Source organism: Amphiura filiformis, chromosome 15 (assembly GCF_039555335.1).
Source record: "Amphiura filiformis chromosome 15, Afil_fr2py, whole genome shotgun sequence".
NCBI lineage: Eukaryota > Metazoa > Echinodermata > Ophiuroidea > Amphilepidida > Amphiuridae > Amphiura > Amphiura filiformis.
In genome coordinates, this window is record NC_092642.1 from 28,188,586 (window position 1) to 28,208,046 (window position 19,461).

General features: G+C 33.1%; 1 protein-coding gene across 6 annotated transcripts in view; it reads left to right on the forward strand.

The window, feature by feature from the left end:
• The window catches only part of LOC140171450 (uncharacterized), a 71,719-nt gene that overhangs the window by 32,798 nt on the left and 19,460 nt on the right, over positions 1 to 19,461 (forward strand). For 3 of the 6 annotated variants that reach the window (XM_072194711.1, XM_072194714.1, XM_072194715.1), the window contains one exon: positions 757 to 893. The exons of 2 other annotated variants lie outside the window; for them this stretch is intronic. Coding sequence is in view for 1 of the 4 variants with exons in the window: in XM_072194717.1 (XP_072050818.1) it covers positions 962 to 2,050 (1,089 nt within the window). In the remaining 3 variants the exon portion in view is untranslated. Of the gene's footprint in view, positions 1 to 756; positions 2,860 to 19,461 lie in introns of those variants that run through there. One more of the 6 variants, XM_072194717.1, reaches the window with a different exon arrangement.

Sequence of the window (19,461 nt, forward strand, 5' to 3'; positions counted from 1 at the left end):
AATAACAATTTTAATTACCGTACTGGCTGAGTATAGTCCCACCCCGTTTTTGGGTGAACATTTGTCCAAATTGGGGGTGGGACTATACTCAAAAAAAAAAAATTTATGATTTAAATGCATTCAAAATGCATTTTGAAATCATTAATAGAGTATGACATGAATACAAAATATCAATTTTCATATTAAAAATACAAAACATCTTGAAATTTTTTTTTTATTTTTTATTTTTAGGTCAACCATGAATGATCCTAGCATTTAGGTCTAGGTCCAGGGACACTACAAAGCCGAAAAAATAAAAAACTTTTTTTTTTAATTTCTGAAACTTTTCGAAAATTTGGGAGTGGGACTTTACTCGAAGGTGGGACTATACTCGCGTCAGTACGGTACTTGTCCTTCAATTTTTAATTTTAAGGCACTTCAGCTGGGATCACTGAATGGGATTTAATTTATTGGAAAGAGAAAGGTTGAAATTGATGAAGAACCTGTACAGTTTTGCAATAAAATTTAAAACTTGAAATTTAAACCTGAATGGCTAATCATTTAAAGTGAATCTGTACCAACAACAACTAGGTATAACTAGGTCGATTGCCACCTGATGGGAACAACATTTTCGGGTGAAATTGAGATGAGATTAAACTGGATCATGAAATATATATATATAAAACAAACCTCTTGACTGTTCCTAATAAAACAACATTTGGTTTGAGAATAGAATTTTAGACTATAACGCCAATCATTCATGTTGTAACTTTTCAGATATTTTGATGCAGTGTGATAATATCTGGAATTGGAAACTAAAATTAGAACCAGGGCCAAGACTAAAGCCAGTGCGGATTGTGTTCCTCTATTGGTGCTGCTACACTAAGGACCACTTTACTAGAATTGACTTGATGGTGGGTTTAGGTGCATACAGTAACATGATTGTTTCCCTTAGTTGAATGTTGTTTCAAAACAGAAGAATATGGCAACAAAACTGTTCAAACCATTTACTTGTACATTCTGTGGACTCAATCATTATTCGTTGGACAAATTGAAACCTCATGTTAACAAACATCTGATTAAATATGTGCGGGCCCATAGAGGCAAAGGTGTGTTTTATCAGAAAAGTTTGTCAAACAATGGAGTGCTGCTAAGATATTTGAATAGCCAGAGGAAGGTATTGTACCAAAGTAAAAGCTTTATGAACATTAAAGAGAAACCCTATCAGTGTGATTACTGTCAGAAATGTTTTACACTAAATGGTAATTTGAAAAGACACATCAAAATTCACACTAAGGAGAGACCCTATCAGTGTGAGTACTGTCAGAAATGTTTTGCTCGAAAAAGTATTTTGGTGGAACATATCAGGACTCACACCAAAGAGAAACCCTTTCAGTGTGAGTACTGTCAGAAATGTTTTGCCCAAAAAGGTTTCCTTGTGGGCCATATCAGAATTCACACGAAGGAGAAACCCTTCCAGTGTGAGTACTGTCAGAAATGTTTTAACCGAAAAAACAACCTTATAACACACATTAGACTTCACACCAAACATAAGTCCTATCAGTGTGAGTACTGTCAGAAATGTTTTGCTCAAAAGAATAACCTCATAACCCATATCAGAATTCATACCAAGGAGAAACCCTTCCAGTGTGAGTACTGTCAGAAATGTTTTGCCCGAAAAACCAACCTTATATCACACAATAGACTTCACACCAAACTTAAACCCTATCAATGTGAGTACTGTCAGAAATGTTTTGCTCAAAAGCATAACCTCATTACTCATATCAGAATTCATACCAAGGAGAAACCCTTCCAGTGTGAATACTGCCAGAAATGTTTTGCACAAAAAAGTGACCTTAAAAGACACGTGAAAACTCACACTAAAGAGAAACCCTTTCAGTGCGAGTACTGTGAGAAATGTTTTGCCCGAAAAAGTGTCCTTGTGGACCATATCAGAACTCACACCAAAGAGAAACCCTTTCAGTGTGAATATTGCCAGAAATGTTTTGCACAGAGAACAAATCTGCAACAACATGTGAGAATTCACACCAAAGAGAAACCCCATGAGTGAGTACTGTTAGAAATGTTTTCCTCATAGGGGTAGCCTCACATCCCATTTGAGAACTCATGCTAAAGAGAATTTAAACCATTTTAGTGTGAGCACTGTCAGAAATATATTGCCCCAAAACATCACCTTCTGGACCATATCAGAACTCACACAGAAAGCCTATCAGTGTGAATAATGCCATGATTGGTTTACACAGAATAGTGATCTGAAAAGATACATTAATTAGAATTCATTACAAAGGTACCAATGTTTAAGCGGCTTAAACTTTATCAGAAGTGGCCTTGTACAATATCTCCCAGCTTGTTGTTATTGCACTGCCCTTTGATTGGAATTCTTTTGTTCAACCTTGTGATTTTAAAATTCACAATAGAACTTAAAACAGATTAGAAATCCTGTCAGTGTTAGAATTGTAAATATTATGCTCAAAATAGACGTTTGAAAGGCAGTACAGTACTCATACTAAACATGAGAGAAAATATATATTAAGTGTTGATTGTACCTGTACAGTTTTTGCAATAAAATCTAAAAGTTGAAATTAATACCTGAATGGCTAATAATTTAAAGTGAATCTTTTAGCGTTTTCATACACTCCTTGTACCCACAATGAGCATATCAGAGTATGGAAGAGTCACAGATAATTGCCACCTGATGGGAACACAATTATAATTATTTTCAGGTGAAATTGAGATGAACATTTAAAATCAGCACTTTTGGGATCATGCAATTCAACTGGGACAAACTTGCCAGCTCTTGCCACTTTGGACTACCCAGCCTGCTTACATGTCTATTAGTCACCCTTAAAGTCATATTATAACATTTTTTGAGGAGGATGCCCTCATTATTTTTGGTAATTATTTTTTTACAAGAGTATATTGTACTTTATTAAACCAACATTCTGTGCAAAAGACTACTTCCGTTCGTAATACAGTACATTCATGGCGTGCAGGATGGTGATCTACACAACAAATCGTACTGTAACACGATTGAAAGAGTTATCTGACTTACTGTATTTTTTGAAACGAAAGCGAAATGAAATGAAAGCGAAATGAAACGAAACTAAAGCGAAACAGATTTTTAAGGTGTCCCTTAACTAGTTTATGATTTTGATGATTTGTTATTATTCATGTGTTTCAATGACCTAGATTAAATTATTAAGCATTTTAAAGTTAAATTTAATAAATTTACCTTATCCTGGTATTATAGTTGGCTCATCTTGCATTAAGTTTTTTTTATGTTGTTGTTGTTGTTGTTGTTGAGAAACGTGTGAACATAGATGAATGTGAAGAACTATCTGCAGGAAAATCTCATGAATTGCAAGAAACACAACTGCGGAATATAAACCTTGTACACTCTGACTGCAATGGCCTACACTATGGTGCAATGAGCCCGTTTCGCATTTTTGTAAAATGCGATACGGACGAATAACTTTTTGCATTAAAATATTTTGGGTAATTTCTTTGCATAATATCATGTATCTTGACAACACACATTCATGTGATAAAGATCAAAGGTCACATCCCCATACTTTGGGTGCAATGAGCCCCAAACCACTTTTTAATATGAAATCATATATCTCATTAGGCAATAAAAATTATTTTTTAATCATTGATAGCTCAAGAAGTTGACCTTGACAAGAAATGTATGCATGCAAAATTTGAACTTGCTGGTGTTTATACTTTGGGTGCAATGAGCCCGTTTAGCATTTTTGTAAAATGCGAAACGGATTTAATAACTTTTACATTAATATATTTTGGGTAATTTCTTTGCATAATATCGTGTATCTTGACAACATGCATTCATGTGATAAAGATCAAAGGTCACATCCCCATACTTTGGGTGCAATGAGCCCCAAACCACTTTTTTTATATGAAATCATATATCTCATTAACCAATGAAAAATAATTTTAAAATTATTTGATAGCTAATGAAGTTGACCTTGACAAGAAATGTATGCATGCAAAATTTGAACTTGCTGGTGTTTATACTTTGGGTGCAATGAGCCCCAAACCACTTTTTAATATGAAATCATATATCTCATTAGACAATAGAAAATTGTTTTTTAATCATTGATAGCTCAAGAAGTTGACCTTGACAAGAAATGTATGCATGCAAAATTTGAACTTGCTGGTGTTTATACTTTGGGTGCAATGAGCCCGTTTCGCATTTTTGTAAAATGCGAATATGACGAATAACTCTTTACAAAAATATATTTTAGGTATTTTCTTTGCATAATATCGTGTATCTTGACAACATGCATTCATGTGATAAAGATCAAAGGTCACATCCCCATACTTTGGGTGCAATGAGCCCCAAACCACTTTTTAATATGAAATCATATATCTCATTAACCAATGAAAAATAATTTTAAAATTATTGATAGCTAATGAAGTTGACCTTGACAAGAAATGTATGCATGCACAATTTGAACTTGCTAGTGTTTATACTTTGGGTGCAATGAGCCCCAAACCACTTTTTAATATGAAATCATATATCTCATTAGACAATAGAAAATTATTTTTTTAATCATTGATAGCTCAAGAAGTTGACCTTGACAAGAAATGTATGCATGCAAAATTTGAACTTGCTGGTGTTTATACTTTGGGTGCAATGAGCCTGTTTAGCATTTTTGTAAAATGCGAAGCGGATTTAATAACTTTTACAATAATATATTTTGGGTAATTTCTTTGCATAATATCGTGTATCTTGACAACATGCATTCATGTGATAAAGATCAAAGGTCACATCCCCATACTTTGGGTGCAATGAGCCCCAAACCACTTTTTAATATGAAATTATATATCTCATTAACCAATGAAAAATAATTTTAAAATTATTGATAGCTAATGAAGTTGACCTTGACAAGAAATGTATGCATGCAAAATTTGAACTTGCTAGTGTTTATACTTTGGGTGCAATGAGCCCCAAACCACTTTTTAATATGAAATCATATATCTCATTAGACAATAGAAAATTATTTTATAATCATTGATAGCTCAAGAAGTTGACCTTGACAAGAAATGTATGCATGCAAAATTTGAACTTGCTGGTGTTTATACTTTGGTGCAATGAGCCCGTTTCGCATTTTTGTAAAATGCGAAACGGACGAATAACTTTTTACATTAATATATTTTGGGTAATTTCTTTGCATAATATCGTGTATCTTGACAACATGCATTCATGTCATAAAGATCAAAGGTCACATCCCCATACTTTGGGTGCAATGAGCCCCAAACCACTTTTTAATATGAAATCATATATCTCATTAACCAATGAAAAATAATTTTAAAATTATTGATAGCTAATGAAGTTGACCTTGACAAGAAATGTATGCATGCAAAATTTGAACTTGCTAGTGTTTATACTTTGGGTGCAATGAGCCCCAAACCACATTTTAATATGAAATCATATATCTCATTAGGGACAATAGAAAATTATTTTTTAATCATTGATAGCTCAAGAAGTTGACCTTGACAAGAAATGTATGCATGCAAAATTTGAACTTGCTGGTGTTTATACTTTGGGTGCAATGAGCCCGTTTCGCATTTTTGTAAAATGCAAAGCGGATTTAATAACTTTTACAATAATATATTTTGGGTAATTTCTTTGCATAATATCGTATCTTGACAACATGCATTCATGTGATAAAGATCAAAGGTCACATCCCCATACTTTGGGTGCAATGAGCCCCAAACCACTTTTTAATATGAAATCATATATCTCATTAACCAATGAAAAATAATTTTAAAATTATTGATAGCTAATGAAGTTGACCTTGACAAGAAATGTATGCATGCACAATTTGAACTTGCTAGTGTTTATACTTTGGGTGCAATGAGCCCCAAACCACTTTTTAATATGAAATCATATATCTCATTAGACAATAGAAAATTGTTTTTTAATCATTGATAGCTCAAGAAGTTGACCTTGACAAGAAATGTATGCATGCAAAATTTGAACTTGCTGGTGTTTATACTTTGGTGCAATGAGCCTGTTTAGCATTTTTGTAAAATGCTAAACGGATTTAATAACTTTTTACAATAATATATTTTGGGTAATTTCTTTGCATAATATCGTGTATCTTGACAACATGCATTCATGTGATAAAGATCAAAGGTCACATCCCCATACTTTGGGTGCAATGAGCCCCAAACCACTTTTTAATATGAAATTATATATCTCATTAACCAATGAAAAATAATTTTAAAATTATTGATAGCTAATGAAGTTGACCTTGACAAGAAATGTATGCATGCAAAATTTGAACTTGCTAGTGTTTATACTTTGGGTGCAATGAGCCCCAAACCACTTTTTAATATGAAATCATATATCTCATTAGACAATAGAAAATTATTTTTAAATCATTGATAGCTAAAGAAGTTGACCTTGACAAGAAATGTATGCATGCAAAATTTGAACTTGCTGGTGTTTATACTTTGGGTGCAATGAGCGTGTATGGCAGTTTTGTTAGGTGCGAGACGGATGATTAACTTTATAAATTAATATATTTTGGGTAATTTCTTTGCATAATATCGTGTATCTTGACAACATGCATTCATGTGATAAAGATCAAAGGTCACATCCCCATACTTTGGGTGCAATGAGCCCCAAACCACTTTTTAATATGAAATCATATATCTCATTAACCAATGAAAAATAATTTTAAAATTATTGATAGCTAATGAAGTTGACCTTGACAAGAAATGTATGCATGCACAATTTGAACTTGCTAGTGTTTATACTTTGGGTGCAATGAGCCCCAAACCACTTTTTAATATGAAATCATATATCTCATTAGACAATAGAAAATTGTTTTTTTAATCATTGATAGCTCAAGAAGTTGACCTTGACAAGAAATGTATGCATGCAAAATTTGAACTTGCTGGTGTTTATACTTTGGGTGCAATGAGCCTGTTTCGCATTTTGTAAAATGCTAAACAGATTTAATAACTTTTTACAATAATATATTTTGGGTAATTTCTTTGCATAATATCGTGTATCTTGACAACATGCATTCATGTGATAAAGATGGGTCATTCCATATGAAATCAAGGAGTCGCCCCACCTGACCCCCTCAGATTTGCTTAATATTTTAGTCAGATGTTGTACCTGTAACAATATTAAAAACCTGCAAATTTGAGGTCTGTAGCTCTTACAGATTTTCTGTGGCAGCCATTTAAAGTTGGAGTAGGGGGGTCTAAATTTGGACCCAAAAGTTGCCCTTTAAATAAATTTCATCTTTGGGAGTCTGTGCCTTCTTTATAAAAAGAAAGAGAGGTCTGAAACTTTGTATACACACTAACTGCATGCCCAATTTGTCAAAAAATAAAAAATAAAAAATTCTGTATTTATGCGTTGTGTCACGGGGTCATTAAATATGCAAGAAAAAATGTAATGTTTTGTAAACTGGCAAGTTTAGCCCTCCTAAATTCACATTTTTGGTCAGATTAATTATTTTTTGTTGTCACTGATGCTATATATAGGATAAATACAATGTATATCCAAGAAATTGAGGTCACAACTCATTTACATTTCGAACAGCGCCCTCACGAAGATGAAATTTATTGCAAATTCAACATTTTCAGGGGGCCCAAAGTCGATGTGGTCCACCTTCAAAATTTATAAAACATCACTTTTATATAACTACTAGTCTTAAATTACAACTTTGCTAAGTCCCAGTAATTGTTTAGGTTGACTTCATATAAAATGACAAGCCCAAAGTTGACCATTTTCTTATGATTGCATGTAGTGCAAATGTGCCGAATTCGGAAGGCTTGAAAGTCAAATTGGCCACAATATTAAAAATAAATGATTAGATGAGTAGTTATTGGCCATATTTACTTTAATTTCAATTTCAATTTCAATATATACAGATTTTCTATGGTAGCCATTTACAGTTGGAGTAGGGGATCTAAATTTGGACCCAAAAGTTGCCCTTTGAATACATTTCATCTTTGGGAGCCTGTACCTTCCTAATACAAATTACACACTAATTGCATGTCCAATTTGTCAACAAGTAAAAAAAAAAAAATGTTTGTAATTGCACCACGTTGTGTCACCATGGTCACAGGGTCATTAAATATGCAAAAAAAATGTAATGTTTTGTATACTGGCAAGTTTAGCCCCCTAAATTCACATTTTTGTCAGATTAATTGTTTTTTGTTGTCACTGATGCGATATATAGGACAAATACAATGCATATCCAAGACATTGAGGTGACCATTTATTTACATTTCCAACAGCGCCCTCGCGAAGATGAAAATTAATGCAAATTCACCATTTTCAGGGGGCCCAAAGTCGATGTGGTCAACTCTCAAAATTGATAAAACATCACTTTTATATGACTACTAGTCTTAAATTGCAACTTTGCTCAATCCCAGTAATTTTATAGATTGACTTCATATAAAACGACAAGCCCAAAGTTGACCATTTTCTTATGATTGCATGTACTGCAAATGTGCCAAATTCGGAAGGTTTAAAAGTCAAAATGGCCACAATATTAAAAATAAATGACTAGATGCATAGTTATTGGTCCTATTTACTTTTATTTCCATTTTATTTTCAATATGGGGCCAATTTGACTTTCAAGCCTTCCGATTCGCACATTTGCACTACATGCAATCATAAGAAAATGGTCAACTTTGGGCTTGTCATTCTATATGAAGTCAACCTATACAATTACTGGGACTTAGCAAAGTTGTAATTTAAGACTAGTAGTTATATAAAAGTGATGTTTTATAAATTTTGAAGGTGGACCACATCGACTTTGGGCCCCTGAAAATGTTGAATTTGCAATAAATTTCATCTTCGTGAGGGCGCTGTTCAAATGTAAATGAGTTGTGACCTCAATTTTTTTGGCTATGCATTGTATTTATCCTATATATAGCATCAGTGACAACAAAAGATTATTAATCTGACAAAAAATTTGAATTTAGGGGGGCTAAACTTGCCAGTTTACAAAACAGTACATTTTTTCTTGCATATTTAATGACCCCGTGACACAACACGCAATTACAGAAATTTTTTATTTTTTATTTTTTGACAAATTGGGCATGCAGTTAGTGTGTACACAAAGTTTCAGACCTCTCTCTCTTTTTTATAAAGAAGGCACAGCCTCCCAAAGATGAAATTTGTTTGAAGGGCAACTTTTGGGTCCAAATTTAGACCCCCCTACTCCAACTTTAAATGGCTGCCACAGAAAATCCAGTAAGAGATACAGACCTCAAATTTGCAGGTTTTTAATATTTTTACAGGTACAACATATGACTAAAATATAAAGCAAATCTGAGGGGGGTCAGGTGGGGCGACTCCTTGATTTCATATGGAGTGACCCAGATCAAAGGTCACATCCCCATACTTTGGGTGCAATGAGCCCCAAACCACTTTTTAATATGAAATTATATATCTCATTAACCAATGAAAATAATTTTAAAATTATTGATAGCTAATGAAGTTGACCTTGACAAGAAATGTATGCATGCAAAATTTGAACTTGCTAGTGTTTATACTTTGGGTGCAATGAGCCCCAAACCACTTTTTAATATGAAATCATATATCTCATTAGACAATAGAAAATTATTTTTTAATCATTGATAGCTCAAGAAGTTGACCTTGACAAGAAATGTATGCATGCAAAATTTGAACTTGCTGGTGTTTATACTTTGGGTGCAATTGATTCTGCGTTTCGCATTTTTGTAAAATGCTAAACGGATTTAATAACTTTTACATTAATATATTTTGGGTAATTTCTTTGCATAATATCGTGTATCTTGACAACATGCATTCATGTCATAAAGATCAAAGGTCACATCCCCATACTTTGGGTGCAATGAGCCCCAAACCACTTTTTAATATGAAATCATATATCTCATTAACCAATGAAAAATAATTTTAAAATTATTGATAGCTAATGAAGTTGACCTTGACAAGAAATGTATGCATGCAAAATTTGAACTTGCTAGTGTTTATACTTTGGGTGCAATGAGCCCCAAACCACATTTTAATATGAAATCATATATCTCATTAGACAATAGAAAATTATTTTTTAATCATTGATAGCTCAAGAAGTTGACCTTGACAAGAAATGTATGCATGCAAAATTTGAACTTGCTGGTGTTTATACTTTGGGTGCAATGAGCCGTTTAGCATTTTTGTAAAATGCTAAACGGATTTAATAACTTTTACAATAATATATTTTGGGTAATTTCTTTGCATAATATCGTGTATCTTGACAACATGCATTCATGTGATAAAGATCAAAGGTCACATCCCCATACTTTGGGTGCAATGAGCCCCAAACCACTTTTTAATATGAAATCATATATCTCATTAACCAATGAAAAATAATTTTAAAATTATTGATAGCTAATGAAGTTGACCTTGACAAGAAATGTATGCATGCACAATTTGAACTTGCTAGTGTTTATACTTTGGGTGCAATGAGCCCCAAACCACTTTTTAATATGAAATCATATATCTCATTAGACAATAGAAAATTGTTTTTTAATCATTGATAGCTCAAGAAGTTGACCTTGACAAGAAATGTATGCATGCAAAATTTGAACTTGCTGGTGTTTATACTTTGGGTGCAATGAGCCTGTTTCGCATTTTTGTAAAATGCGAAACGGACGAATAACTTTTTACAATAATATATTTTGGGTAATTTCTTTGCATAATATCGTGTATCTTGACAACATGCATTCATGTGATAAAGATCAAAGGTCACATCCCCATACTTTGGGTGCAATGAGCCCCAAACCACTTTTTAATATGAAATTATATATCTCATTAACCAATGAAAAATAATTTTAAAATTATTGATAGCTAATGAAGTTGACCTTGACAAGAAATGTATGCATGCAAAATTTGAACTTGCTAGTGTTTATACTTTGGGTGCAATGAGCCCCAAACCACTTTTTAATATGAAATCATATATCTCATTAGACAATAGAAAATTATTTTTTAATCATTGATAGCTCAAGAAGTTGACCTTGACAAGAAATGTATGCATGCAAAATTTGAACTTGCTGGTGTTTATACTTTGGGTGCAATGATTCTGCGTTTCGCATTTTTGTAAAATGCGAAACGGATTTAATAACTTTTTACATTAATATATTTTGGGTAATTTCTTTGCATAATATCGTGTATCTTGACAACATGCATTCATGTCATAAAGATCAAAGGTCACATCCCCATACTTTGGGTGCAATGAGCCCCAAACCACTTTTTAATATGAAATCATATATCTCATTAACCAATGAAAAATAATTTTAAAATTATTGATAGCTAATGAAGTTGACCTTGACAAGAAATGTATGCATGCAAAATTTGAACTTGCTAGTGTTTATACTTTGGGTGCAATGAGCCCCAAACCACATTTTAATATGAAATCATATATCTCATTAGACAATAGAAAATTATTTATTAAATCATTGATAGCTCAAGAAGTTGACCTTGACAAGAAATGTATGCATGCAAAATTTGAACTTGCTGGTGTTTATACTTTGGGTGCAATGAGCCCGTTTCGCATTTTTGTAAAATGCGAAACGGACGAATAACTTTTTACATTAATATATTTTGGGTAAATTCTTTGAATAATATCGTGTATCTTGACAACATGCATTCATGTGATAAAGATCAAAGGTCACATCCCCATACTTTGGGTGCAATGAGCCCCAAACCACTTTTTTTTATATGAAATCATATATCTCATTAACCAATGAAAAATAATTTTAAAATTATTGATAGCTAATGAAGTTGACCTTGACAAGAAATGTATGCATGCAAAATTTGAACTTGCTAGTGTTTATACTTTGGGTGCAATGAGCCCCAAACCACTTTTTAATATGAAATCATATATCTCATTAGACAATAGAAAATTATTTTTTAATCATTGATAGCTCAAGAAGTTGACATTGACAAGAAATGTATGCATGCAAAATTTGAACTTGCTGGTGTTTATACTTTGGGTGCAATGAGCCCGTTTAGCATTTTTGTAAAATGCGAAGCGGACAATAACTTTTACATTAATATATTTTGGGTAATTTCTTTGCATAATATCGTGTATCTTGACAACATGCATTCATGTGATAAAGATCAAAGGTCACATCCCCATACTTTGGGTGCAATGAGCCCCAAACCACTTTTTAATATGAAATCATATATCTCATTAACCAATGAAAAATAATTTTAAAATTATTGATAGCTAATGAAGTTGACCTTGACAAGAAATGTATGCATGCAAAATTTGAACTTGCTAGTGTTTATACTTTGGGTGCAATGATCCCCAAACCACTTTTTAATATGAAATCATATATCTCATTAGACAATAGAAAATTATTTTTTAATCATTGATAGCTCAAGAAGTTGACATTGACAAGAAATGTATGCATGCAAAATTTGAACTTGCTGGTGTTTATACTTTGGGTGCAATGAGCCCGTTTCGCACTTTTTGTAAAATGCTTGAAGCGGACAAATAACTTTTTACATTAATATATTTTGGGTAATTTCTTTGCATAATATTGTGTATCTTGACAACATGCATTCATGTGATAAAGATCAAAGGTCACATCCCCATACTTTGGGTGCAATGAGCCCCAAACCACTTTTTAATATGAAATCATATATCTCATTAACCAATGAAAAATAATTCTAAAATTATTGATAGCTAATGAAGTTGACCTTGACAAGAAATGTATGCATGCAAAATTTGAACTTGCTGGTGTTTATACTTTGGGTGCAATGAGCCTGTTTCGCATTTTTGTAAAATGCTAAACAGACGAATAACTTTTACATTAATATATTTTGGGTAATTTCTTTGCATAATATCGTGTATCTTGACAACATGCATTCATGAGATAAAGATCAAAGGTCACATCCCCATACTTTGGGTGCAATGAGCCCCAAACCACTTTTTTAATATGAAATCATATATCTCATTAACCAATGAAAAATAATTTTAAAATTATTGATAGCTAATGAAGTTGACCTTGACAAGAAATGTATGCATGCAAAATTTGAACTTGCTAGTGTTTATACTTTGGGTGCAATGAGCCCCAAACCACTTTTTAATATGAAATCATATATCTCATTAGACAATAGAAAATTTTTTTTAATCATTGATAGCTCAAGAAGTTGACCTTGACAAGAAATGTATGCATGCAAAATTTGAACTTGCTGGTCTTTATACTTTGGGTGCAATGAGCCCGTTTCACATTTTTGTAAAATTTCAAATGTTCAAATTTTGCATGCATACATTTCTTGTCAAGGTCAACTTCTTGAGCTATCAATGATTAAAAAATATTTTTTATTGTCTAATGAGATATATGATTTCATATTAAAAAAGTGGTTTGGGGCTCATTGCACCCAAAGTATGGGGATGTGACATTTGATCTTTATCACATGAATGTGTGTTGTCAAGATACATGATATTATGCAAAGAAATTGCCCAAAATATTTTCATGTAAAAAGTTATTCGTCAGTTTCACATTTTACAAAAATGCGAAACGGGCTCACTGCACCCAAAGTATAAATACTAGCAAGTTTAAATTTTGCATGCATACATTTCTTGTCAAGGTCAACTTCTTCAGCTAAAAATAATTTTAAAATATATTCTCATTGACTAATGAGATAATATGATTTCATATTAAAAAGTGGTTTGAGGCTCATTGCACTCAAAGTATGGGGATATGACCTTTGATCTTTACCAAGGGAATGCATGTTGTCAAGATACATGATATTATGCAAAACAATTACCCAAAATATTTTCATGTAAAGAGTTATTAGTCTGCTTGCATTTTACACAAATGCGAACGCGGCTCATTGCACCCAAAGTATGAACACTAGCAAGTTCAAATTTTGCATGCATACATTTCTTGTCAATGCCAACTTCTTTAGCTATAAATAATTTAAAATAATTTTTCATTGGCCAATGAGATATATGATTTCATATTAAAAAAGTGGTTTGGGGCTCATTGCACCCAAAGTATGGGGATATGACCTTTGATCTTTACCAAAGGAGTGTGTGTTGTCAAGATACATGATATTATGCAAAGAAATTGCCCGAAATAATGAAAAAAAAAAAGTTTCGCATTTTTGTAAAATGCGAAACAGGCTCATTGCACCCAAAGTATGAACACTAGCAAGTTCAAATTTTGCATGCATACATTTCTTGTCAATGTCAACTTCTTCAGCTATAAATAATTTAAAAATTATTTTTCATTGACCAATGAGATATATGATTTCATATTAAAAAGTGGTTTGAGGCTCATTGCACTCAAAGTATGGGGATATGACCTTTGATCTTTACCAAGGGAATGCATGTTGTCAAGATACATGATATTATGCAAAAAAATTACCCAAAATATTTTCATGTAAAAAGTTATTCGTCCGTTTCGCATTTTACAAAAATGCTAAACGGCTCACTGCACCCAAAGTATAAATACTAGCAAGTTTAAATTTTGCATGCATACATTTCTTGTCAAGGTCAACTTCTTCAGCTAAAAATAATTTTAAAATATATTCTCATTGACTAATGAGATATATGATTTCATATTAAAAAAGTGGTTTGGGGCTCATTGCACTCAAAGTATGGGGATATGACCTTTGATCTTTACCAAGGGAATGCATGTTGTCAAGATACATGATATTATGCAAAAAAATACCCAAAAATATTTTCATGTAAAAAGTTATTCGTCCGTTTCGAATTTTACAAAAATGCGAAACGGGCTCATTGCACCCAAAGTATGAACACTAGCAAGTTCAAATTTTGCATGCATACATTTCTTGTCAAGGTCAACTTCCTGAGCTATCAATGATTAAAAAATATTTTTTATTGCCTAATGAGATATATATGATTTCATATCAAAAAGTGGTTTGGGGCTCATTGCACCCAAAGTATGGGGATGTGACCTTTGATCTTTATCACATGAATGTGTGTTGTCAAGATACATGATATTATGCAAAGAAATTACCCAAAATGTTTTAATGCTAAAAGGTTATTCGTCCGTTTCGCATTTTACAAAAATGCGAAACGGGCTCATTGCACCATAGTGTAGGCCTTTGCAGTCAGAGTGTACAAGGTTTATATTCCACGGTTGTGTTTCTTGCAATTCATGAGATTTCCTGCGGACAGTTCTTCACATTCATCTATGTTCACACGTTTCTCAACAACAACAACATAAAAAAAAACTTAATGCAAGATGAGCCAACTATAATACCAGAATAAGGTAAATTTATTAAATTTAACTTTAAAATGCTTAATAATTTAATCTAGGTCATTGAAACACATGAATAATAACAAATCATAAAAATCATAAACTAGTTAAGGGACACCTTAAAAATCTGTTTCGTTTCGTTTCGTTTCGTTTCATTTCGTTTCGTTTCGTTTCGCAAAATACAGTAAGCCGAGTTATACATATTGTCAACATTGGAGCTGGTTGTAAATTTCAATTTTCTTTGCTTTGCCTTTAGTTGTTAGGGTCAAATTTAAAAGGGGATATATGTGACAGTAAAAGGTAACATTTTATGGCAAAGAAATACTAATTTATTTTGTATAAAAATGTTATAATATGGCTTTAATATGCCCTGCCACTATCCAAGGGCTTTGGTATGGGTAGGGAAGACCCATTCTATACGTAAAGCCTAAATAAAAGTTTCTTTCAAATGTAAAGCATCTTTAATTTGCACAGTTTTACCAATTAAAGACACATCAAAATTGATGTAGACATACTTTGAACTACCTAGGCTGGTTACCCTCCTATTAGCCATCTGAATGTGGGTTATCACTTACTCAGGGATTTGGTTTGGGTAGGGAAGATCTAGACCCACTGCTATAGGGTCGTGCGTCTTGAACTCGCCACTCAAAAAAGGTGGAGACGTTACATTTTCCCAAATTCGACTCAAATTAAATGATGATATCTCTGCCAAGCAAGAAGTTATTGTCATGCTTGTGGGCTCATTTTATTGCTAAATAAAATGCACTTTCAACCCTGTAAAAAGAATTCTGTTAGCCTTTTTAATACTGACACTGTGCTTCATAGAATTCAGGGTGGCGGAGGTGCGGGATGTGGAGGTAGGGGATGTGGTACACACAAACTCTATGGGATTGATATTTTTAGTGCATAACCTGCTTCTGTAAAGGCTGGAAATTGGATTTTGACTCTATTTAGCATCAAAAAGACTCATGACCTTACAGCTAAACAATTCTACTAATTGTTTTTAATCATTTATGGTTGGTTTAGTCTAGAAAATACAAACTTTTCCATACAAAACTACCCGTTGTCATATTAAACACTGTAGTAAGTAATGTGGATATCTTTCAAATCTAAAAGTTACCGTAAAATTTTAATTATCCTACCATAGTCAATAGATTTTCTGAAAGGAAATTTGATGAGGAATCTACATATACTTTTTCTGTATGGGTTACATGTAGGTGCAAAATGTTTGAATAGTAAAAAAAAAAAAAAAATACTTTGGGACACCCTGTATTCGTAGATTACCAAACAGCTGTGATTTTGGTTTCTTCCAAAGTCAGTGGAAGTAAACTTAGTGGGCACAGTCAACAAAGTCCCCATATTCTCTAACCAAATAAATATGGTTTACTTCCAATTGATTACTGCAAGTTGGTAATAGTCAATGCATTAAAGTAACACGTTTTGGGTCAAGCTGGGAGAAAAAAATCCCAGGTCGACCAAAAATAGCGTATCGCACACGATAGACCACCTAAGTTATTGTAAATCGGTTTCTCCCAGGTGGACCGTAAATTTTGGGTTGCCACATTCGGCCCACAAACGCCAGGATTTTTAGCCAGGTCGACCCATGACAAGCATGCAAATAGCCCTACATACGTGCCCCGACCATGGCGATATACATGTGATGAGTATAACCATTGTACGGCATTCATTTATAACTTTGTGCAAGCGCCGGTGTGACTTTTACGATATCAGTTTCAGTGTCTTGACTTGGCATCTAACTTAATTCAGTGACAGGCCTAGTCTCATTCTCGTATTTATTTAATAGAGTAGGCCCTATTCTTGTTTTAGTTTGCAAAATACAGAGGCAGATATAATCATGGGATATACATGTAGTCATACTTCCAAGTTTTCTACTTTCTTGAATTTGCGTCAACGTGTAGGCCTATCCAAGTTTGCATGGACGGTACTACGACTCGATGTTTCAGACTTGTGAGAAAAGGAAAGAGGTCACAAATCGGGTCACAAATAGGATCAAATAAAATAATCTAACAAAGAATCACCCTGCCTAAGTGCCGGACATAGGCTAGGCCTACATGTTTTAAACTTTATTATTAATATTATCCACCACGAATGGAGTGCCAATTTCTATTAGCCTAAGCTGTCTTTCTATCAACAAACGTGGAATCTCCCAGCGTGACCAATTTGGCTAAAGTAACCCACGTTTTATCCATATCTATTTTATTCCACCCTGTATAACATGAATATAGAAGGTAACCCTGTATAATGAGTTGATATGTATGTATTTCAATTGTATACTTTGGCTAGTTTAGGGTTGATAATTGAAGAGCTTATTTCCAAACCGTGTTTTAATAAGTCCACAAGATTCACTTTGAAGAAAATCAGGAATTTTCTTTATGGCAATGAAAAAAAGTTTGATTTCCATAAAATTACAGTTAAGTGAAGGTGACATATATAGGACCATTAAAACATGTTAAGTTAAAATCTAGAGACTTTAGATTTTTTTAAATGAATTAATTTGTTTTTAAAATAGCATAACACGTTTTGACACAAAACGGAATTTCTGGCATGGACTTAACACATTTTGACACAAAGCATAGAATCTGTAACACAGAACTATCCTCAATTTTTTTCTCAAACTATAGTCTTAAAAGATAACAAATTTATTAAAAACATACAAAATGTGATTCTCTCTACTATAAAACGGAATTTTGCCACAAAACACCTTGCATCTCGAACCCCCTCCTCCCGCCCATTTTTTACCAAAATTTGACGTTTAAAAGAGTTCAAAATTCAAATCTTAGTTGTATTGCATTTCTTAGAATTGAATAAACATCATTTCATGGACAATAAGTGATGACCTGAATTAAATATCCGCTTGTTTTATCACATTATCACAATTCCCCCTCCCCCCATACTGCCACCCTAATCTCATATTGACAGTTGTAAGTTTTTAAGTTTTTTTATACCTTTAACTTAATAAAATGATTTGCATAAAAAAGTGTTAATCACACAATTCTGTAAATTAATTCGGGGAGTGTGTCAGCTTGCAAAATAATTTGGAGGACACCCTTTCTAAAATTTATGTAATTCTTGGGCTGTTGGTTTCATAAAGTTGTTTATAGGAATTACGCTCAATAAATATGTGCTATTGTAGAATCATTTTAGTCGATCATTCATTTTAGTCGATCATTCAGTGGTAATTAAAGGCCCTTTCAGTGATTTCACAGGAACATTTAAAAAAATGGAAATTTGTCAGAGTTGCTTAGAAATAAAGAATAAGTCTACAGAATTTCATTAAACCACTTTTCCCCTGAATACATCGACAAATTAGTCAAAAACAGAAGTTTTAGAAAGGTTTTCTACTTCAACTCTGAGAAAATCGAGATTTTCAGTACAGTGCGCCAACTAATCGACTGGAAAAACTTCCTAGTCCAGTGTTTCTAACACGGGGAAGTAGAGTCTAAATTGATTTAAAACAGACGCTTTTAAGCTACAATTTTGTAGTAGAAAACAAAATAAGCAATTAAAGATCACCGAGGCAAACTAACGGTCAATTCAAATATGAAAAACAGTTAAAATTGTGTATTTTGTTTAAAATAGTAGCTACTGATGTAATAAGTAGTAGAAACAACATAACGCGTGTTGGTACGTGGAGAGTGAGCTTCTTTTCGATCTCGAGTCGGACTTTTTGTACTGTCAGTATCAAAAGTCCAGAATCATGCAAATGCTTTATTTTGTCTAAAATACACGGCTTTCGACCGAACCACTAGCAGGCTATGTTAGCACATCTATGCCAATTACAAAGGTACCAAAATCTGAATTTTGATGATTTTTTACGATCGTCCGGATGAGCAAATCACTGAATGGGCCTTTAAAGGAAAATATTTTTTGTACAACAAATCTCTGACTGCCCCTTTCAGATATAAAACAACATGTGGTTTCAGAATAGAATTTTAGACTATGGGGCTGTCATATTCTTCGGAAAGGAGTGGGTCATGAATATACTGGGGGTTATAGAATTTTTATACTAAAAATAGGGGGTCATAAGGGGCTGTGCAATAAATATGAGCCTTGGGAGAGGGTAAAATTGGAAAGAAATTTTTGGCATTCCAAAAGGGGGGGCACGCCGAGAGGAGGAGGGGGAAGCGATTTTTGGCACACATTCTTGGGGCGCTTTTTTAATAAAATGCGCTAAAAAGGCTT